Source organism: Peromyscus californicus, unplaced genomic scaffold (assembly GCF_007827085.1).
Source record: "Peromyscus californicus insignis strain IS unplaced genomic scaffold, ASM782708v3 Scaffold_11__1_contigs__length_118956290, whole genome shotgun sequence".
NCBI lineage: Eukaryota > Metazoa > Chordata > Mammalia > Rodentia > Cricetidae > Peromyscus > Peromyscus californicus.
The window spans coordinates 70,493,000-70,513,366 of NW_026294402.1; the positions used below are offsets into that span (position 1 = coordinate 70,493,000).

The 20,367-nt window shown below is 42.8% G+C and overlaps 1 protein-coding gene across 2 annotated transcripts in view; it reads right to left on the reverse strand.

Moving 5' to 3' along the window:
- The window catches only part of Scg3 (secretogranin III), a 41,622-nt gene that overhangs the window by 11,143 nt on the left and 10,112 nt on the right, over nucleotides 1–20,367 (reverse strand). For both annotated transcript variants that reach the window (XM_052714655.1, XM_052714645.1), the window contains 4 exons: nucleotides 16,427–16,604; nucleotides 13,026–13,142; nucleotides 10,888–10,971; nucleotides 8,291–8,428 (listed from right to left, as the gene is read on the reverse strand). In XM_052714655.1, coding sequence (XP_052570615.1) covers nucleotides 8,291–8,428; nucleotides 10,888–10,971; nucleotides 13,026–13,142; nucleotides 16,427–16,604 — 517 coding nt within the window. The remainder of the gene's footprint in view (nucleotides 1–8,290; nucleotides 8,429–10,887; nucleotides 10,972–13,025; nucleotides 13,143–16,426; nucleotides 16,605–20,367) is intronic.

Consider the following 20,367-nt stretch of genomic DNA (forward strand, 5'->3'; position numbering starts at 1 on the left):
GGATTTAGTAATACAGTGATTTCTATTTCAAAATAATTTAGTTAGATGAGGCATTTTGAAGAAGAAAATAAATCTTAGTGAAGTTTAGACTACTTCAGACTTAATTTTTCTTATAAAGAGTTTAAATCTAGTTAGTGATCTTCATATGATTTATTTTAATAACTAGATAACAATTTATCATTAGCATATTAGATAATTAGGGTTTCTGAAACTTTTGAGTATATCTTAATAAATTCTTTAAATAATTTTTAAAAATAATTCAAAGCATTCTTTTGAAAATCTAATCTTTGATATCATATTACAATGTGGAAATCTTATGTGAGAAAAAGAAAATCAGTGCTTCCTCATTATTTAAATACTACATTAAAAATGCTGAATTAAGAAGGTTAATTTTGAGGGCCTGAAAATAGAATGTAGTTCAGTTCAGAGTGTTTGCCTAGCATGGACAGAGCTCCAGGTTCTATCCCCGGCAACACACAAACCAGGCTTGGTAATCCATGCCTGTAATCTCAGCACTTGGGAGGTGGAGGCAGGAGGGTCTGGAGTTCAAGGTCATCCTCAGCTACCTATGATGTTCAAAAGCAGCCTGAAAAACTTAAGCCTGGAGCGGGTAGAGGCTCACATTTTTTTTTTTTTTTTTTTTTTTTTTTTTTTTTTTTTGGTTTTTCGAGACAGGGTTTCTCTGTAGTTTTGCCCTTTTCCTGGAACTCACTTTGTAGACCAGGCTGGCCTCAAACTCACGGAGATCCGACTGCCTCTGCCTCCCGAGTGCTGGGATTAAAGGCGTGTGCCACCACCGCCTGGTGATTTATTATTTTTTATTTTATGTGTATGAGTGTTTTTTTTTCTTCTGCCTGTATGTAAGTGCACTGTGGACCTGGTACCCCTGGAGGCTAAAGAGGGTGTGGGATTCATTGGAATTGGAGTCACATGATGGCTATGAACTGCCATGTGGGGTCTGGGAATGGAACCTGGGTATTTGGGAATAGCAGCCAGTGCCCTTCACGACTGAGCCCCCGGCCTCTCTTTATTCACCTATAATAACAGGGCAGCTCTCAACTGATAGAAAATAAAACGACAGGTCAGCCCTTGGCCTCCTGGTTCCTCAGGCATAGTCACGGTCTCCCCAGTGGGTTTAAGTCTTTGCTGCCCACTGACGAACCCTGAAAATGAACACATATCTAGGGGTAAGCAAGCATCAGCCTTTTAACAAATAATCCTGAGGTGATTCTAATGTGTGGCAAAGTCTGGCAGCCAATGCCATTGGTACTGAGCCCTCCACACATTTACTGGGGCATGGGCAAAAGCGGAAATGAAGTCAGGTGTCCTCTGCTCTCGGAGAGAAGCAGCTGGCTTTTATTTACATTTTCTCTTCTATGAGCTCTAAAGTAAATCTTTTATTTATGCAGCGTGCACTGAAAGCCCATGAGAGTCCACTTAGGAACGTTGGGCTATTTTTTTTTCCAATTTGTCTCAGCAGTCTTTGGAAAAAAATAGTTCATGGCTGAGGTAATATGGCATGAGCCTTAAAACACATGCTGAAGTAGGTGGACGAGAGCCAGAGTCAAGACGCAGGCCTGCCTCTCTGGCTGTTCTGGTCCTCAGCGCTTGAAGAGAAATACCCCTTCTTACACACGGCTTTGTTGGCCCTGATACACTATCCTGACCTCTTCCTGCCCAGGACAAAAGCATAGAAATCCATATGGTTAATCTAATAAGTACAGCAGACCCTAAAGACATTATAGCTCCAAGAACATTTACAACACAAACAACAATAGAAAGACGCCCCTCCCTCCCCCCCAAAAAAGTGGGCCAGCAAATAAATGGACTTGCTGCCAAGTCTAATGACCCAAGTTCAATTCCCCAGATCCACACGGTGCAAAGAGAGAACGGACTCCTGAAAACTATCCTTTGACCTCTGTGTGCCTGCTAGGGTGTGTGCTCCCCCCATCAAATAAAAAAATAAACGACAAAAAGAAACCAAGTGTTAATAAAGACTTGTTTTATGTAATGCTTAAAACCATGTCAATATTACATGACTATGGTTTTGGATCGCACATATCAAAGCCACAGGCACGAACAGCCGAAAGGGTCACAGAGCCACTCTTTGAGAATGTGACTCAGTTGGTTGAGTTCGTGCCTAGGATGCGTGAAGCCGGGGTTTGATGCCTAGCACCACATACATGGAAATGGTGATGCATTACTGTATTCCCAGCTCTCAGGAGTTCAAGGTCATCCTCAGCTAGGGAGTCTGAGGCCGGCTAGGGTTATGTGAGACGTTATCTTGAGAAAAGAAGGAGGAATAAAGAGTGAAGAAGAAAAAGGAAGGGACAGAAGGAGGAAGAACATTATTTCTCTATAGGGATAGTATTTTGAATGCCCACAAGATGCTGTTATAAACACTGGAAGGCCCGGGTTAGGAGTCAGGGGTCATGGGTTCAAAGCCCAGTTTTACTACTCTCTGGTCATGAGCACTTATATTAATCAATTCATTTCTTGCATGTTGCTTTACTGGTTTGTTAATTAGGGGGTGGGTTCTGGAAAGGCAATTTATGGTTTTACATAGGAGGAGACCCTTCCTTTGATGTCCTTCGGAAATGTGGGTTGATACAGGCCTCCCAGGTTTGTCTGAGCTCCCATCTCACTTACTGGCTCAGAGGAGAAGACCAGACTCTCTGTTTTGCACATGTCTAACCGAGTGACTTGGGACCTGAATGGAGGCATGTTCTTACGTTGCTTAAGAAAGAGGATTCACAAAGATACCCGCACAACAGACTGCCGGCAATGGTCGAGAGACAGCCCGAACTGACCTACTCTGGTGATGGGATGGCCAAACACCCTAATTGTTGTGCTAGAAACCTCATCCAACTACTGAGGGATCTGGATGCAGAGATCCATGACTAGGCCCTGGGTGGATCTCTGGGAGTCCAATTAACGAGAATGAGGAGGGTTTATATGAGTGAGAATTGTTGAGACCAAGGTTGGATAAAGCACAGGGACAAATAGCCAAATGAATGGAAACACATGAACTATGAACCAATGGCTGAGGGGTCCACACTGGATCAGGCCCTCCGAATGGGTGAGACAGTTGATTGGCTTGATCTGTTTGGGAGGCATCCAGGCAGTGGGACCAGATCTTGTGCTCATTGCATGAGTTGGCTGTTTGAAACCTGGGGCCTATGCAGCATTGTTTGGCTCGGCCTGGGAGGAGGGGACTAGACCTACCTGGACTGAGTCTACCAGGTTGACCTCAGTCTGTGGGGAAGGCTTTGCCCTGGAGGAGATGGGAATGGGGGGGGGGCGTTGGGGGGAAGGTGAGGGGGACGGGAGGGGGGAGAACAAGGGAATCCGTGACCGATATGTAGAACTGAATTGTATTGCAAAATAAATTAAAATAAATTAAAAAAAAATGTACGTAGGCTTTAAAGAGAAAGAAAAAGGAATATATACAGTTATATAAAGAAATAAATAGTTTTTTAAAATAAAGTCTTTAAAGAGACAGTAAAGGTAGTATAAAAAATAAGCCATGTAAAAATGAATATTACACTAAGAATCTGGATTGTGTTGTCTTTGGGATTTTTAACTGCAGAAAAGCATTTGATTGTAAAACCTCTTGAGTTACGCCAAAATGTATATTTTAAAGATACCTTGACTTCAAAATTTGGATATAAGGATATGTTGCTTTGGAAAAGAGTCTCTTTTGTTCCCACAGAAAGCCAGAGGCTATGGATTTGTTCCAGATTAAGATACATCAGGTTTGACCAGCCAAGACCTCCTGAAGGTCTCTGATGACACCATGACCCAGATGATCCAACATCCAGAACAATTTGAAGGCAACTGGCTCAGACGATACACCCTCATGGACTATTCCATAATCCTAAAATTTTCTTTGTATCCCCATAAGATATAGCGCCCCCCTCCAGCAGGAAGTAGTAAGAGAAGCTACACCCAAATTCCCAAATTATATGTAATTTTACTTTGTTAAGGTTAAAACCTTCCTTTTGGAAAAAAAAGGGGGGGGGGAAGTGCTGTGGGATGTTCTGTATGGCAAATGTGTTGCTGATTAGTCAATAAATAAAACACTGATTGGCCATTGGAAAAAAAAAAAAAAAAGAAAGAGGATTCACGTCAGTTGTCAGTTTATGAATTAAGTATCTGACTTTTCTGGCTTCTATAAAAAAGGGATGGGAATGAGAAGACATTTAGGTGGAAATCACCTCAGAGGCCACCTTTTCCAGCTTAATTCCATTATCTGGTGAGCAACATGACAAATGGTGGCCCTGGAATGAGCCTATGGTGCTACAGTGCTTAGCTCATCCCTTGGATGAGTTTTCAAAAGATTTTCAAGGGCCGGAGAGGTTTCCCAGTGGTTGAGAGCATTGGTTGCTCTTCCAGAGGACTCGGGTTCCATTGCCAGCACCCACACGGTGGTTCAAAACCATCTCTGACCTCTATGGGCACTGTGCGCGCGCACACACACACACACACACACACACACACACACACACACACACACAGGCAAAACACCCTGTTATTTTATAAAAAATAAACCAATTCATTAAAAAAATACTTTCAGTGACTCACACATCGAAAGTGAGTAAGTACACATCCAGCTGGCAGAGGGGTAACACTTAGATAATGGAACATTTTAAACTGCATTCCTTTGGTCTTTAGAGAAAAATTAAGCAACTCTCTGGATATGGTTAGAATTAGAATAAAATTTTCATTATCGGCATATTCCTAAATTTAGGAACAACTATTGAATCATACAAGTAACTTTACCAATCAAAAATCATCATGTGAAAAAATACCGTTAACCTGTGCCAGGTGTGGTGACTCAAATCTGTGTTCTCAGCATTGGGGAGGTAGAGACAGGAGGGTCAGGACTTCAAGGTCAGCTTCAGTTACATAGTAAATTCAAGTTCAGTCTTATATATATATTGCTCAGAGGTCCACAATCTGCTTGGCATGGTTAAGAAACATTTACTGTGATTACATGGGACCATCACCTCATACTCCCAAACCAAAAGAGACTATCTGCAAACATTCTTGCCAGTGTGTCCTCCTTACAATTATTTCCTTTAGCTGGAGCCATTACCTCCAACGTTCTCTCCTGAGAAAAGCCTGTGCTCCACACGCCTGCTCACCAAAAAGTAGGATGTATGGGCATGTGTATGGCTTGTGCTTGCCTATGTAGAGAGGGGAACTATCTCGGCCAGGCGTGGTGGCTCAGGTCTTTATTCCCAACACTCAGAAGACTGATCCAAGAGGACTGTTACAAATGCAAGGCCAGACTGGGCTACAGAGTGAGTTCCAAGCCAACTAGGGTTAAAGACCTTATATTTAAAGATAGAAAGAAAAAGGAAAAAGAGAGAAAGAAAAAGAAGTAGCAACCCATCAGTCTTGTCTTCAACCACATCCAGGCATGTACTTTTGCATAGAGCCAGTGGGTGTTCCTCACTGGATTTTATAACAGAAGCCAAACAACCATTGAAAAAACAGCGCAAACAAGCAACTGTAAGACAAAGGGGAACGTCGGTCCTTAACTCCTTGTTTAGTTTGGTGTTTTCTAAGCTATGCTGGACTTGTTTGTTCTTACCCTAGAGTAATGTAGTCAAGGGTTGTGTGGAGCAGGAAACTAATTCAAACCCCAAATCTCTACCACCTTCCTAAAGACCCAGGAGAGTGAATATGAAGAGTAACACTAGATGGATGGAGTTTTACTCTCTTCTCCCTGCATCACTACCAGATGGAAAGCCCACGAAGGATGAGATCTCTCACCAGCAACAGTCTGAAGATGCTCTGCTACAGAGCAGGTTCCCAGGGCGGTACCATAGCAGGCTGTGGAAACTTTAAGAGGTGATTATGGTTGGGGGGCACACTCAGTGGGGAGGGTGGGACTCCAGCCTCTACCTGGTTCTTCCACCTTGAAGTGAGTGATTTTGCTCTGCCAGTGCCCCCCTACGATGTCCCACCTACCACAGGCCCAAAGCAACGAGACCCACAGATGATGGACTGGATCCTTTCAAACTGTGAGCCCAAAACCAACCCTTCTCTTTATGAGTCTCAGCCTTTTTATTATGATGAGAGAAAGGTGACTAACGCGCACTCCCATTCTACATAGTCGCTACCATCACTTCCTTCATGCTCCGTTATTCACAGTGTTTTCTTTACAAATAGAAAAGCAGAGATATGTTACACCCATGCCTGGGGATGCTTGCACCACAATACAGGGTGTCATCCTCAGCACTCGGCATGGTGCCCAAGCAGGTTAAAGGACTTACTGTGTGGTTGCTGTGCTCCTAGAGAATATGACTTTTGCACATGAAGGAATAAGAGAAGGAAAGAAGGGAGGGAGGGAGGAAATGGAATTCCTTGAGGGAACTGGTCTCAAGTCTTGTGAAAAGAAAATCTGGAGTGGCTCTAGGATGTCTTGTTAGCAGATAGCGAAGATGGGGGGCTGAAAAGACAACCGCAGAATAATAAGGGGTTCCGACAGCCACACTGTGCCAATTTCTCCAAAAAATCATCACCAATGGACAAGAATGGAAGGACAATAGAAAACTGTAACAGCCAGGCATGGTGGCACACGCCTTTAATCTCAGCACTGGAGAGGCTGAGACAGGTGGATCTTTGTGAGTTTGAGGGCAGCCTGGTCTGAGCAGTGAGTTCCAGGCCAGCTAAGGCTACATAGCTAGACTCTGTCTCAAAAAACTTGAAAAAGTGTTAGCAAACCCAGGGCCAATGAGATGGCTCAGTAGGTAAAGGGCACTTCTGTCAAGCCTATGAGTTCCATCCTTGGATGTCACATGGTAGGAGGAGAGACCAAGCTGTCCTCTGGCCACCCATGTGTGCTGTAATGTACGTATATGCTCATGAGTGTTAGAGTTCATATGTGCACACACAATAAATATATAGGTAAATACATAAATAAATGTAAAAAATGTTAAAGAGTTATGGCATAAGCATGAGGGGCCAGGTAATCATATTACCTCATAGCATAGGAAGGAGAAGCAAAGCCCATCCACTCATTACCGTGGAAAGTTACACAAAGCCAATGTAGAGTCCAGTGCTGTGTTCTCAGATGACTACTTAGCTGAGTGCCAATTCCCCTCCTCCAGGAGAGAGAACTGACCCACTTCCACCCTCCTCTCTTCCCGAGGAATAAAATGCCCAAATGAACCTACTAATGAGACACTGGTAAGACCTAGTGGGCTCCAATTATATCAAAGAGGTCAACATTTCCTAAGGATAGAAAGGTAAAGCAGGAGCCAACATCTCTGCGCAGCTTCTGATAAAGATGCAATGTTTCAAAAGAGGGGTCTTGACGCACAGGGATATAATTTTTCTATGAAGCAACAATGAAACTTGTAATAAAAGGGGTTCAAACCATGAGTATACCACAGGATCCACATCCTGCCCCAACCAAAAGATTTAACAATTTAGAATTTAAAGCTCCATCTAGTCATTTTCCTGGAGGGTGGGTGGTTTCTGGGAAAGCTTGGAAAATTCTAAGAAGATGTGAATTTTGTAGGCCATGAATGTATTTATTTTTATAAGGCAAATTGATTCATTGAATTTATGATTTTTATCAAGTTCTTTAAGGTATTTCTATGCCGGATCACTTCTTGAGTAAGTAAGGAGTTTGCTTTGTTAAACCTGCACACTTGAACGGCCTGGTTGAGTAAGCTGTATTGTGATTATTTTGAAAACCATTAAGCAACTTGAAGAAATATTGCTCATGCCCGTAATTCTAGTGCACAGGAGGCTGAGGCAGGAGGATTGCCATAAGTTTGAGGCCAGCCTGGGTTACATAGAGTTCTAGATCAGTCTGGACTAACGTGTCTCAAAACACTAAGCCAAACCAACTAAACAAAATGTGGAATTGTAAGCCCAATAAATCCTTTCTTCTCTAGATAAATAAATAAATACTGGTCAATAAATTAGGATTATAAACTGAACATTAAAACAAATATATAAATGACTGCAGATATTCCCTCAACCATGAATATCCCTTCCCAAGCACAACTAAAGAATGAAACCAACTTGTCATCCCAGAAGACTGAAGACCATTAAAACACACTGTTATTTAAGCAAAGGTGCCACATGCTGATCTTAACTCTGCAGACTGCACTGTGTGGGCTTGATGTTGGATCACCCTGCACCGTGAATCTTAACTGTGCAGATCGTGCTGTGGGGAAAGGGGCTTTGTTTTGGACCGCCCTACTTGAGTGTTGAAACCTTCTACCTCCCCAGCTTCATCACCAACCCAGAGCTGTTAGATTCAGACCTTTGGCTCCATCTGGCTTTCCTCCTACGTTGGAGTTATCATCCTTTGTAGAATCCTTCAGGGTTCCATATTCCTTTTCCATCTTGGCGGCTTCTTCCTTGGTGCTGTCTGTTTCTTCGTGACTCTTCTCTGACGGCACTGTGATCAGATAGTGCACTGTGGTTATAACACCATTTCCTACCTTCCTTAATTCTCAATACAGAACAAACTTTATTGAAAAGATACAGTTTGAGGTCACACTATAGTTTTTGAACTGAAAGGGATCTCAGTGGTTATCTAATCCAACCCTCTACCTTCATTTCACAGAAGAGGAAACAGAGGCCCCAGGAAGAAAGAGATGCTTATGGTCGCCCGCCCCCCCACCTCCCCGCCCCCCCCCACCCCCCGAATTAATAAGAAGCTGGGCCCAGACTCCCAGCACTCCAAATTCTTCATGGGCACTCTTCCTTCGACCACATTGTCGTTAGAGAGCAACTGTTTGTCTTGCTTTGTTATTAACATATTAGAGATTGGCTTTTTTCACTATATTATCCTTGAATTCCTAGCTCAAGCAATCCTCCTGCCTCAGCCTTCGGAGTAGCTGGCATGTACAATCAAAACTGACTATTTGTCTTCCTTCCCTTCCTCCTTCCTTCCCTCCCTCTCTGAGGAGGGCCTAGGCTGGTGATCAAACCCAGAGCCTCATGTATGCTAGGCAAGTGCTCTACCACTGAGTTATACCCTCAGCTGTTGTAGAACATTATTTTAAGATGTGTTACATTTATTTACATCGTGGAATATTTGTTTAATGATGCAAAGATGTGTTGCATTCTTTTATGTTGCATTTGTTTAACTCTGTGAAGCTGTGTTACTTTGACTGTCTAAAACACCTGATTGGTCTAATAAAGAGCTGAATGGCCAATAGCTTGGCAGGAAAGGATAGGCAGGTCTAGCAGGCAAAGAGAATAAATAGGAAGAGAAATCTGGCAAGAAAGATCGAGGAGCAAGAGAAGGAGGAAGACTCCAGGGGCCAGCCCCCCCCCCCCCAGCTATATAGGAAGCCACAGAGAAAGAAGTAAAGAAAGATATACAGAAATAGAGAAAGGTAAAAGTCTAGAGGCAGAAGGTAGATGGGCTAATTTAAGGAAAGCTGGCTAGAAACAAGTCAAGGTAGGGCTGAGCATTTATAAGAAATAATAAGCCTCTGTGTGTGATTTATTTGGGAGCTGGGTTGTGGGCCCCCAAAAGAGCAAAAGAGTAAAAATGACCAACTACATTCAGCCCTATTTATCTTAATTTAGTTAGTGTTGACAACTCGGATGTGCTATATAGGTCTTGGTTACAAATAAGAATATATATATATATATATATATATATATGTAGAGAGAGAGAGAGAGAGAGAGAGAGAAGTTCTCATGTAGTCTAGTTTGGCTTTGAACTACCAATCCTCTTGCTGCCACCTTCTGACCTCTTGAGTTCCTGGCACTGGAGAGGCAACTACAGGGGGATTTCTGGACTTGCTGGCCAGTTAATGTAGCCAAATGTATGAGCTCCAGGTTCAGTTAATGATTGTGTCTCAAAAAACAAGGAGGGAAGCAGTAAGGATGCCACTTGATGTTGACATCTGGTCTGTACACACACACATGCACACTCACGCACACTCATACACATAAGACAAATACAAAAGAAAAAACCCGTTTAAAGGCTAAACATGGAGCTGTGTGATAGAATGCCCACCTAGCAAGCATAAAGGGCTGCCTTTGAGCCCTAGCATTAAAACCAGATTAAAAAACAAAAACAAAACAAAACAAAAAACTGCATGAAAGTATCACTCTGAAGGGCACACTACAGCATCACCAACATGTGTGTAATTTCTGTGCTGGGGGCAGAATGGTTAAAGCAAACGAATCCACAGCCGGCAATCTTTTCTCTTTTTGTTCCTCCCTCCCTCCCTTGGGAGGAAGATTCTTCACACAGCTCAGCTCTGTGCTGTTTGCTGGGCAGAGCAGGGCTGTGAGTGGAAGAGAAACGCTGGAAAGGGGCATATTGTGGAGGAGCGCAGAGCATCCCAGAGGGATAATCCGGAGGAGAGAGAGGAGATGTGGGGGCAGTGGGGGATGACAGATGGCCTGGGATGGTGGTCGCTAAGAAAACGATCCGAATGGAGGCTTTATGGAGGATTTGCTCTGTTTAGTGACCAGCCACCCCCAAGGAGTCTTTGTTACAAATCCGCGTTATTTCCTAGTACAGCGCCAGCCAGAGGTGTGGCTCTGTGGTAGAATGCTGCCTTCCCCACCAAGGCTCTGTGTTCAATTCCCAGCCTAGCAAAAAAAAAAAAAAAAAAAAACAAAAACAACAACAACAACAAAAAACAAAGAACACCCCAAACAAAAGAACTTTTTCGTTCTTGTGGCAATATGAATTCTCTGCCAGGATGGACTATAAAGTAGCCAAAGTTACATGTGGTTATTCCTATGGTTGAATTTGAGGATTTAAAATGTTATAAAATCTGTCATGCTTTATTAATGTTTACTGAGGCTCATTATTTACCACTAAAACCAGTTATTCTTTTTAACAGCTAGGAAAAATAAAACCCACCCTAGTTAAGGAAATCCTACCTGGGTAGAGCTTGCCTTTGCTGTCAGTAGTATTTTTCTCTAGCTTGTTCTTGGTCTGCAGAGCAATTGTTTCATCCAAGTTTTCTAGGAAGAAGAGGAGAAGAAATATGCTTTAATTTCCTGAGAAACGAATATTAAAGTTCACACCCACAAGTGTGCCTCACCACTCCTGTCTTAGATTTTATTTATTTATTCATTTTTATTTTTCATTTCCTTTAAAGCCGAGTCCCATTCTACCCTAGGCTGACCTGACATTTTCCCTGCAGCCAAGGTTGGTTTCCAGCTCCTTTTTAATCCTCCTAACCCTCGCTTCCCTAGTGCTGGGATTATTACAGGCTTGGGCCACCGTGCCTGGCCAACTGGCTTAGCTAATAAGCACTTAATTTTAATGACTTTTCACTTAAGTAGTAACTTGTGGTTAGTGGTTACCATGTTGGACACTTCGCTTCAGGTAGAAGCAGGAATAGCTGCTTATGCATAAGTCTCTGCGATATTTGGACCTGTTTCCACAGGAGAAATGACAAAGCACAGAATTCCCAAAGTCACGTGGTTGACATTGTCCTGACCAATGTCTACTCTACTGTACAGCGGTGGTTCTCAACCTGTGGATCGTGACCCCTTTCACAGGGGTCTCCTCAGAGCATCAGAAAACATAGATATTTACATTACAGTTCATAACAGTAGCAAAATTACAACAAAATAATATTATGGTTGGGGGTCTCCACAATGTGAGGAACTATATTAAAGGGTTGTAGTGTTAGGAAGGTTGAGAACCACTGTGTTAGAGGAATAGAGTTGCCTGGACAGCACCAGTTGTAGCATGAACATATTTCTTTTTAAGACAAAAGAGCATAGGTGTGTATACATATATACCTATAGACAAGATACTTGGAAGACTGTAAATCAAAATGTTATGAGGGGATTGGTATCGGGAGTGATTTTAACTTTCTTTTACATTTCTTTTTCTTTCTTTCTTTCTTCTTTTTTTTGCCTTGAATTTTTTTTTTTTACGAGCAATATGCCTTTTTTTAAATAATCGAAATAAAACCAGCGAAACTGTTTTTATGTAGAAAATCCTGGGTTCCTGCTGAATGATTTTGGATCAGGCTGACCAGTGGCCTTTCTTCATCTATCTGTTTCTCTTTGCCCCAGGCAAGTAAGAGGCTATGAGGTCACCTTGCCCAAAAGCACATGGGTGGCGACAAGTACTCAGGGAAACAAAAGCCCTTAAAAATAATCAATCAATTGAGCACTTGCAATCCATAACCGAGAAACCACATTTTAACTTTTTTAATGTATGTGTATGAATATTTTGCCTGTATGTGCCTCATGTGTGTGCTGGCTAGTTTTATGTCAGCTTGACACAAGCTAGAGTCATTTAGGCAGAGGGAACCTCAATTGCAAAGATGTCCCCAACAGACTGGCCTGTGGTGCATTTTCTTGACAAATGATTGATATGGAAGTGCCCAGTTCACTGTGAATGGTCTCAGGCCTGAGTTAATGGTACTGGGTGCTCTAAGAAAGCAGGCTGAGCAAGTCAGAAAGAGCAAGCCAGTAAGCAGCATCCCTCCATGGCCTCTGGATCAGTTCCTTCCTCCAGGTTCCTGCCTTAAGTTCCTGCCCTGACTTCCCTCAGTGATGGAGTGTGACCTGAGAGTTGTTTTAGCCTTCATTTTACAGATATAAGAAGTGAAGCCTTGCAAGGAGCAGGACCTTCCAGCAGAGCAGAGTGAGGCTCCTGCTTTCCTAGCCAATACTCTTTCTTCTTGCCCCATACAGTACTCAGAGGGGAAAATCAGGATTTAATCCAGACTACCAAACACGAGTTAAAAAAAAAAAAAAAGTTAATGAGTTAAATTGTAATAAAATTGCTCCCTGGAGAATATTTTAAAGCACTAATAAGATTTAATATAAAAAATGTAGAAGATTTTTCTTCAAGCTGTATTTATTAAGATGAAAAGTAGAAAATGTCTAATGAATTTTATTTGTATGCATCACTAAGCCGAGCAATTCTGTTACCCCGGAGATCTGTGCTGCTCTGGCATAAATCATCAAATTAGTGTGGTGATTATTGCCAGATCCTTAATTTGTTTTGAACAATGAAAACGGCCATGATTAAAAATAAGCAGAATCCTCACCAAGGTAGGAAACGCCTTCTTCTGGAGATATGGTGCCGTATTTGACCATCATTTTCACAAAATCAATCAACGTCTTCATGATAGTGATCAGCGTCTCTTTTTCTTTTGCTTCTTTTTCTGTGTTAAAAGAACAAAAGAGTTAATTAAAAAATATTTATATTACTTTATGTGTTCATAGGTGCTTTACCTGCGTGTTTGTGTACCACAGGCACGCAGTACCTGCAGAGGCCAGAAGAGGGTGGCAGATCCCCTGGAACTGAAGTTACAAAAGATTGTTTGTGACCACAGTGACTGGTTGCTGGGAATTGAACCTGGGTCCTCTGGAAGAGCAGTCCGTGCTCTGAACTGCTGAGCCATCTCTCCAGCCCCATGGGAATAAAAATAATTTAAAGACAACTAATAGAGAATTGTTTTAACTTTCATTGTCAATTTATGAAGTAAAGCATAATTATTGAAATATCTCCCTCTTCATTTATAACGAATCTCACAAACATTTAACTTGCAAAAACAAAAACTAAGACACAATTGGGAATATAGGGCAGTTTATAGCTGTATAAAACTACTTTAGAAATGAGCACATTTTAACTTCCCCATGGGGCTTTAATTTCGTCTGAAATATTGTAGTAATAAAATAGAAAAGAGATCACTTCTGAGATTATAGCTCAGTTGGTACAGTGCCTGCCTAGCGAGCGTGTTCAAGGCCCTGAGGTTTAAATTCCAGCACTGAATAAACCAGATGTGGTGATACATGCCTACAGTCCCAGCATTTGGGAACTAGAGGCAGGTGGATTAGAAGTTCAAGGTCATCCTTGATACAGAGTTTGAGGTCAGCCTGGAATATATGAGACAGTGTCTTAAAACAAACAAACAAACAAACCTGAAAGATAAAACAAAGAGAGAACATTCCACACAGTGGAATTTGAAAAATACCATAAAACTCACAGGTTGGGAGAAAGCTGAGTTAGGGAGATCCTAAAAAAGGCGCAATGAGTGACTTTGGCCGTCCCTTGATCAAGGGTGCGCCTGTATATTTAGCATTATGCTGATGCCCTTCACTGATGAGAAGTGACTCACCAGAATGACACAGGTTCTGAGCTGGTCATTTGCTAGCCAATGGGGCAGGGCGGCTCAGAACCAATCCCCAGACACAGCCTTGCAGATTCAGGCAGAGAGGCCTGTGCCATCTGGCCGGTGTCTGGACCTGAAGGACAAACAGAATTCTCCAGGGATGGAAGTTCATCCTATGTTCCCTTTATGAGGAAACAGATTACAACTCCAGAAATTTTTACACCATTGTTCACTTGGGGGCTGCAATAGAGACAGGAAAAGCCTTTGGGGCAGTGTGGGGCATCTGCCTGAACAGGAACAGAAGAGTTTAAGACCATTCATCATTGGCAGATTAACCAGAAACAAACAGGAGCCAAATCCTACAGACAGTTCAGTACACACGTAACTGACGAGACTGGGGAGGACTCATTTAAAAAAGAACAATTTCCCAAATGGGTTTGGGCTCTGGCTTCCCTTCACCCAATGCTCATGTGAACTCACGGGAAAACCAAAGCAGAAAATGTCTAGTAAGCAATGTCTTGAATAATTTAGAGGAGTACAAGTAAAGTTCCCACTAAGGGGAGAAAATGAAAGCTTTGCAAAAAGATTTACAACAATGGGCAGGCTTTTGTCTTGATGCTTTGTTTTTGAAAATGTGCCTAGAAAACACATGAGGTAAAACAAGTCAGACACAAAGGCAGATACAGCGTTCTCTCGGTGCCGAACCCTGAGGCTTCATTATCCAAGGATTCAACTTACTGAGGATCAAAAATATTAAAGAAAAAATACGACTGCACGTTTCCTGAGCATAGACAGGTCATTTTCTTCCATTATTCTTCAAGCAATACAGTATAACAACCATGGGCATAGCACTTCTTTTGTGGTAGGCACTGTATGTAATTCAGAGATGATTTAAAGTCCACGGAAGGATGTGAGATGATTATATGAAAATACTATATCCTGCCCCACCTCTCTCTCTCCTACCTCTGTATGTATGTGCATGTGTGAGTGTGTGTGTGCGTGTGTGTGTGTGTGTGCGTGTGTGTGTGTGTGCGTGTGTCTGCGTGTGTTCCTGTGTTCCTGTGTGTTACAGGTAATTAAAACCAAGCCTTGGACATGCTAGGCCAGCACTCTACCTCTGAGCTTCAGCCACAGTCTTTGTACTATTCTATATAAAGGACTTAAGTATGTGTGGATTTTGGTATCGAAAGGAGGTCCTGACACCTCCTCTGTGCTTACAGAAAGACAACTGTATGTGGAATTTAAAATAGCTAAATCATAGAGGTAGAGAGTAGAAAGAATGTCATCGCCCAGGACTAGGTAAAACTGGGAGATGCTGGTCAAAGGTATCAAGTTTCTGTTCTACAGTGTGAATAAATCTGGAGTCTGTGCAGCTTGGTCAGTATGGCTGACAACACTGGGTTACACACTTGAAATTTGCTAGGAGGCCATATTCTTGCAATAACAAGAATAAGAAAAGAGACTGTGGCAATTACATGTGTGGGTGACAGGCACACAGCCATTGGCCTGACCATGATGTTCATTTCACAGGGCAGATGAGCACCAAAACACCATGTTTATGCCTATTGTATACAATTATGTGTGTGTATCTGTGTGAGAAAGGATCTTGCCATGTAGCTAAAGCTGGCCTAAAGCTCATGATACAGACCAGGCTGGACCCATGCTCATGGTCATTCTTCTACCTCAGTCTCCCAAGAGCTAGGATTATAGGGGTATACACATTAATTACACCTCATTAAATCTGAGAAGAACATTAGGGAAAGGTGAAGGGCCAGAGAGACAGCATGGGTGCCAGAGCACCTGCTGCCAAGCCTGATGACCCAAGTGCCATCCCTAGGACCCACTGCAGTAGAGAGAAAAAACTGATTCTAGCAAACAGTCCTCCAGTTTTTATATGTGCCCTGTGGCATGCGTGCCCACACACAAAAATGAATGAATAAATAATTAAAATAAAAAGGATGATAACGAAAAAGCAGCTATACTAAGAGTGAAGGCTGGGTGGGGTCAGGGCAGGCTGGTGATTCATCTCAGCCTGTGACAGATTTGGGTACTTGTACACAGCAGATGTTCCATAACTGTTTATTGAACAAATAAATGAACTGTCTGTTAACAAGATTAAATTATCCAGAAACTCCATATTTCCTGATTACTCTTTCCATGACTAGTACACTGCTTTTGAGAAAAAAAAAAATGATGTGAAATGCTTTTCCCAGCCAACAGTGTATGTCATAGGGAGCCGCACTTGGGAACCACGAACAGGAAGAAAACCACCCACACATTTCCAAGAATTACTGTCTCACTTCCCTTCCTCACGGTCATAAAGTGGCGGTTACCTGAATCGATGCTTGTCAGTAATGCATAGAAGTTGGGGAAATACTGGAGTTCCTCAAAGTCATCTTCACTGTGGGGGTCAGTTCTCCTTTCCAAGCCATTCGACAAGGTCAAGGTGTTAGACACTGTTTCGTCCTTTTCCCTGTTAGCAAAGCCATCTTGAATTGCTGCCACTGGAGTCTTCAGTGAGGGGAAAATTACAGCAGAAAATAAATAAAGATGGTTTAGGACTAATGTAATTCCAATTCTGCTCTCTCCTTTCTGGTGACCTTGAATGTGAAGTCTCAGGGTTCTTCCTCCTTCACAAGATCCTGCAGGCTCTAGGTATGAGCTACCTTGAGAAAATATCTTGGTGTGGCTCAGGAAGGACTAGACTGAGGATATCTACACTTTGGCCAAGTTCCCCTTCATGTGCCTTTCATTGAGGAGGAGAGAGTTTGGATTCACACAATGCATAGGGGTGGAGTGGGGTGGACCAGGAAAGCTTTTCAGACTGTCCATCAATAACTGTACTTACACCTTGGAACTTCCAGGAGACTTTTGTGTCTGGATGTTACATAATATTTTTTCCCTTTCCAGACTTGATCTTTGTTCCTATTTTGGTGAAAGCTCATTTGCCATTCAGTAGACTAGACAAAAATCTAAGAGATTTTCTTACTTTATTTTTTTCTTTATTTCCCCCCATCTGATCCATCAGTATCCTTGTTGGCTCTACTTTCAAATCTTACGGCAATTTTTGCATCTCTTTCTCCAGTAACCCATGTTAGTTCACACAGCCCTTCACCCCCCACTTTCTAACTGGTATACCATCCATCTCAAATGTCTTCTCAGTTCAGTATCTTATACTCCGTGGACCGAGGTATCTTTCTAGCAATTTGATCTTAGGGAGCCTTTGCTTAAAATCTGCCACAAGGAGGCCAGAGACAAAGCTGGGTTGGTAAAGTGCTTGCTTTATGAGCATAAGTGCCCGAGTTTGATCCCTGAACCCACATTAAAAATAAAAGTTGAGCACAGTGGCACCTGCTTGTAATTATAGTGCCAAGAAGGTGGAAATAGGCACACTTCTTTGGCTTGATGACAGCTAACTTAATTTGCTTGGTGAGTTCCCAGTCAGTGGGAGACCCTGTTTCAAAACACTTGGGGGATGGTGCCTGATGAATAGCACCGGAAGTTGCCCTCTGACTTTCACATGACTGCATGCTAACATGTACACAGGCCTACATGTCAACATACCCACATGTACACATGCACATGCACATGCACCTGTACACACACACACACACACACACACACACACACACACACACACACCCCTGCTATGGTTTGAATATGGTTTATACATTTCAAAACTCACATTGAAATTTAAATTGCTGGGCCTGGAGAGGTGGCTCATTGGTTAAGAACATTGCTGCTCTTCTAGAGGACCCTAGTTCAATTCCCAGCACCCACGTGGCAGTTCACAACTATCTGTAACTCCAGTTCTAGGAGATCCGACACCCTCACACAGACATACATGCAGGCAAAACACCAATGCCAGAAAATAAGAAGAAATAAATTAAAAAAAAAAAGAAACTTGAATTGCCAACGAAAAGGTGTTGAGGTAGGACCTTTGAGATGTAGCAAGTTCATGTAGGCTCCACCCTCAGGAATGGATTAATGTTTCTGTTGGTCTGAATGAGATGTTTCCCATAGTCTTGGACATTTGGATACCTGGTTTCCCAGGTGATGGTGCCTTCTGGGGAGGGTTAGGAGGTATAGCCCTTATTGGAGGAAGTGTGTCACTGGGGGTTTGAGGTTTCAAAGCTACATACCATTCCCACTTTTCTCTTCTCTTCCTGCTTACAGTTTAAGACATGAACTCTCAGGTCGCTGCTCCAGCCTCTGCCCCGTGCTGGCTTGCTTCCTCATTGAAATGTGATGGACTTCTATCACTCTGGAACTGTGAGCCCCAATCAACCCTTTGTAAGCAGCCTTGATTGAGTGCTTTTATCACAAAGATAGAAAAGTAACTGGTACAATGTCTTTCTTGAGAGACTGAGGCAGGCCAGAAGACAGGGGCAATTAAGAGGCCATGAGAAGGGAAGGAAAGCCCTCGCTCACTCTGGCCGACAGAGTCAAGAAGCTTGAGCATAACAGATGAAGCCCCAATGGCCTACAGAGATAATGGCCTGTTAATGGCCTGTCAAACAGGGGCGTTAAAAACAACACGTTCGGTGTTTGCCTAGGGCTAGAATTTTGTCAAATTGACACCCCTTCTCTCATCTCTAAATCTAAGCAACGCACCCCATGAAACCACCTTGCGGTTCATTTTAGAAAAGAAAACCGATTTACATATTTTACTGTATTTTTAAACTTTACTTAATGGTAAGCTTGCTTAGTCTTTTAAAACTTTTATTTATTTATTTTGTGTGTGTGTATGTGCGCATGTGTGTATGTGTGCGCATGTGTGTATGTGTGTGTGTGTGTGTGTGTGTGTATGTGTGCGCATGTGTGTATGTGTGTGTGTGTGTGTGTATGTCCAGTCATGTGAGTGGAGGCCAGAGGACAACTTTAGACACTCTCCTTCCACCACGTGACGACTTAGGTCACCAGGCTTGGCGGTAGGTGTCTTTATCTGCTGGGCCATCGCAGGGCCCCAGCTTGCTTAATCTTTTAAACATGAAAGTTGCATCCTTTTTGCACTTGCACTCTAAGTTAAAAAGGCACAGGGCCATAGACACAGCCACGGTAAAGACACATAAACGGGACTCTCAGGGAGCCTGCACTCATACCGTAGGTGTGTGCTGTCTTTTTGCCCTGTGATTTTCTGTCTAAACAGTTACTACATTTGCTCCCTTTGCTTCACTTTGACTTGTTCTGGGATTCTTTCCTGAGCTGTCAAGGGTCCTGGCTTGACCTGAGTGGAGTCCCTAGGTGAAAGGATGCTCCTCGGGCTGTTGGTGGCTGTGCTAGGCTGTGTCTCTCCACCGTTGACAAGACTGGGCTAGTTGTAGCAGTCTAGCTACTGTGTGAGAGAGAGAGTGGGTTATTAAAAGGTGACTGGCGCCCCTCTGCCTCTTACACATACATCTGCTTGTCCTTCCCCTTTCCTGTCTCACAGATGAGCAACACATGGCCTCACCAGAAGCTGACCAGAAACTGTCCCATCTTGGGCTTTTTTTTCCCAAGCTGTGAGCTAAATATATTTATTTTCCTTATAAAAAGATTTATTTATTTTTATGTGTATGCGTGTTTTGCTTGCATGTATGTCTGTGCACTATGTGTGTGCCTGGGAAAGTGGAAGCCAGAAGAGGACATTGGATCCTTGGAGGCTGGAGTTTCAGAAGGTTGTGAGTCACCATGTGGATGTTGGGAATTGAACCTGGGTCTTTTGGAAGAGAAGTCAATGCTCTTAACTGATGAGCCATCTCTCCAGCTCCTGTTTCTTTTCTTAATAAGTTACCCAGTCCCAGGTGTTCTTTGGTAGCAATGGGAAGTGGATGAAGGCAGAGCCCTTCAGCATTTTCCCCTGGCTTTTACAGTAGGCACCAGACTCCATATATGGCTCTGGAAGCTTTGCATGGTCTGGTCTACTCCCCCGTCTCACATCACAACTCTCTTTCTGTGTCAGCTACAAGGCCTTGTTTTAGTTGCCTGGATACTCCACACATGTGACCTCTCCTGTTTACAAGTTAATCCTATTTGACTTTTACTTCTCAGCTCAAATTGCTTCCTTAGGGAAGCTGTCTTTCAGCCTAAGTGCAGAGCAGGTGCCTTTCCTCCAAGCACTCGATGCAGTTGCCATGAAAATGACCACTGTTTGAAGACAGTCTACGTCTTCACTGCAACTTAACCCTTGTGGGAGGGGAGAGTGTGTCTTCTAAAATTAGCGTGGCATTCTTAGCACCCCATTCAGGACTCTGAAAGAATATTTTATTTGCGTTAGTGTATTTAGACGACATGA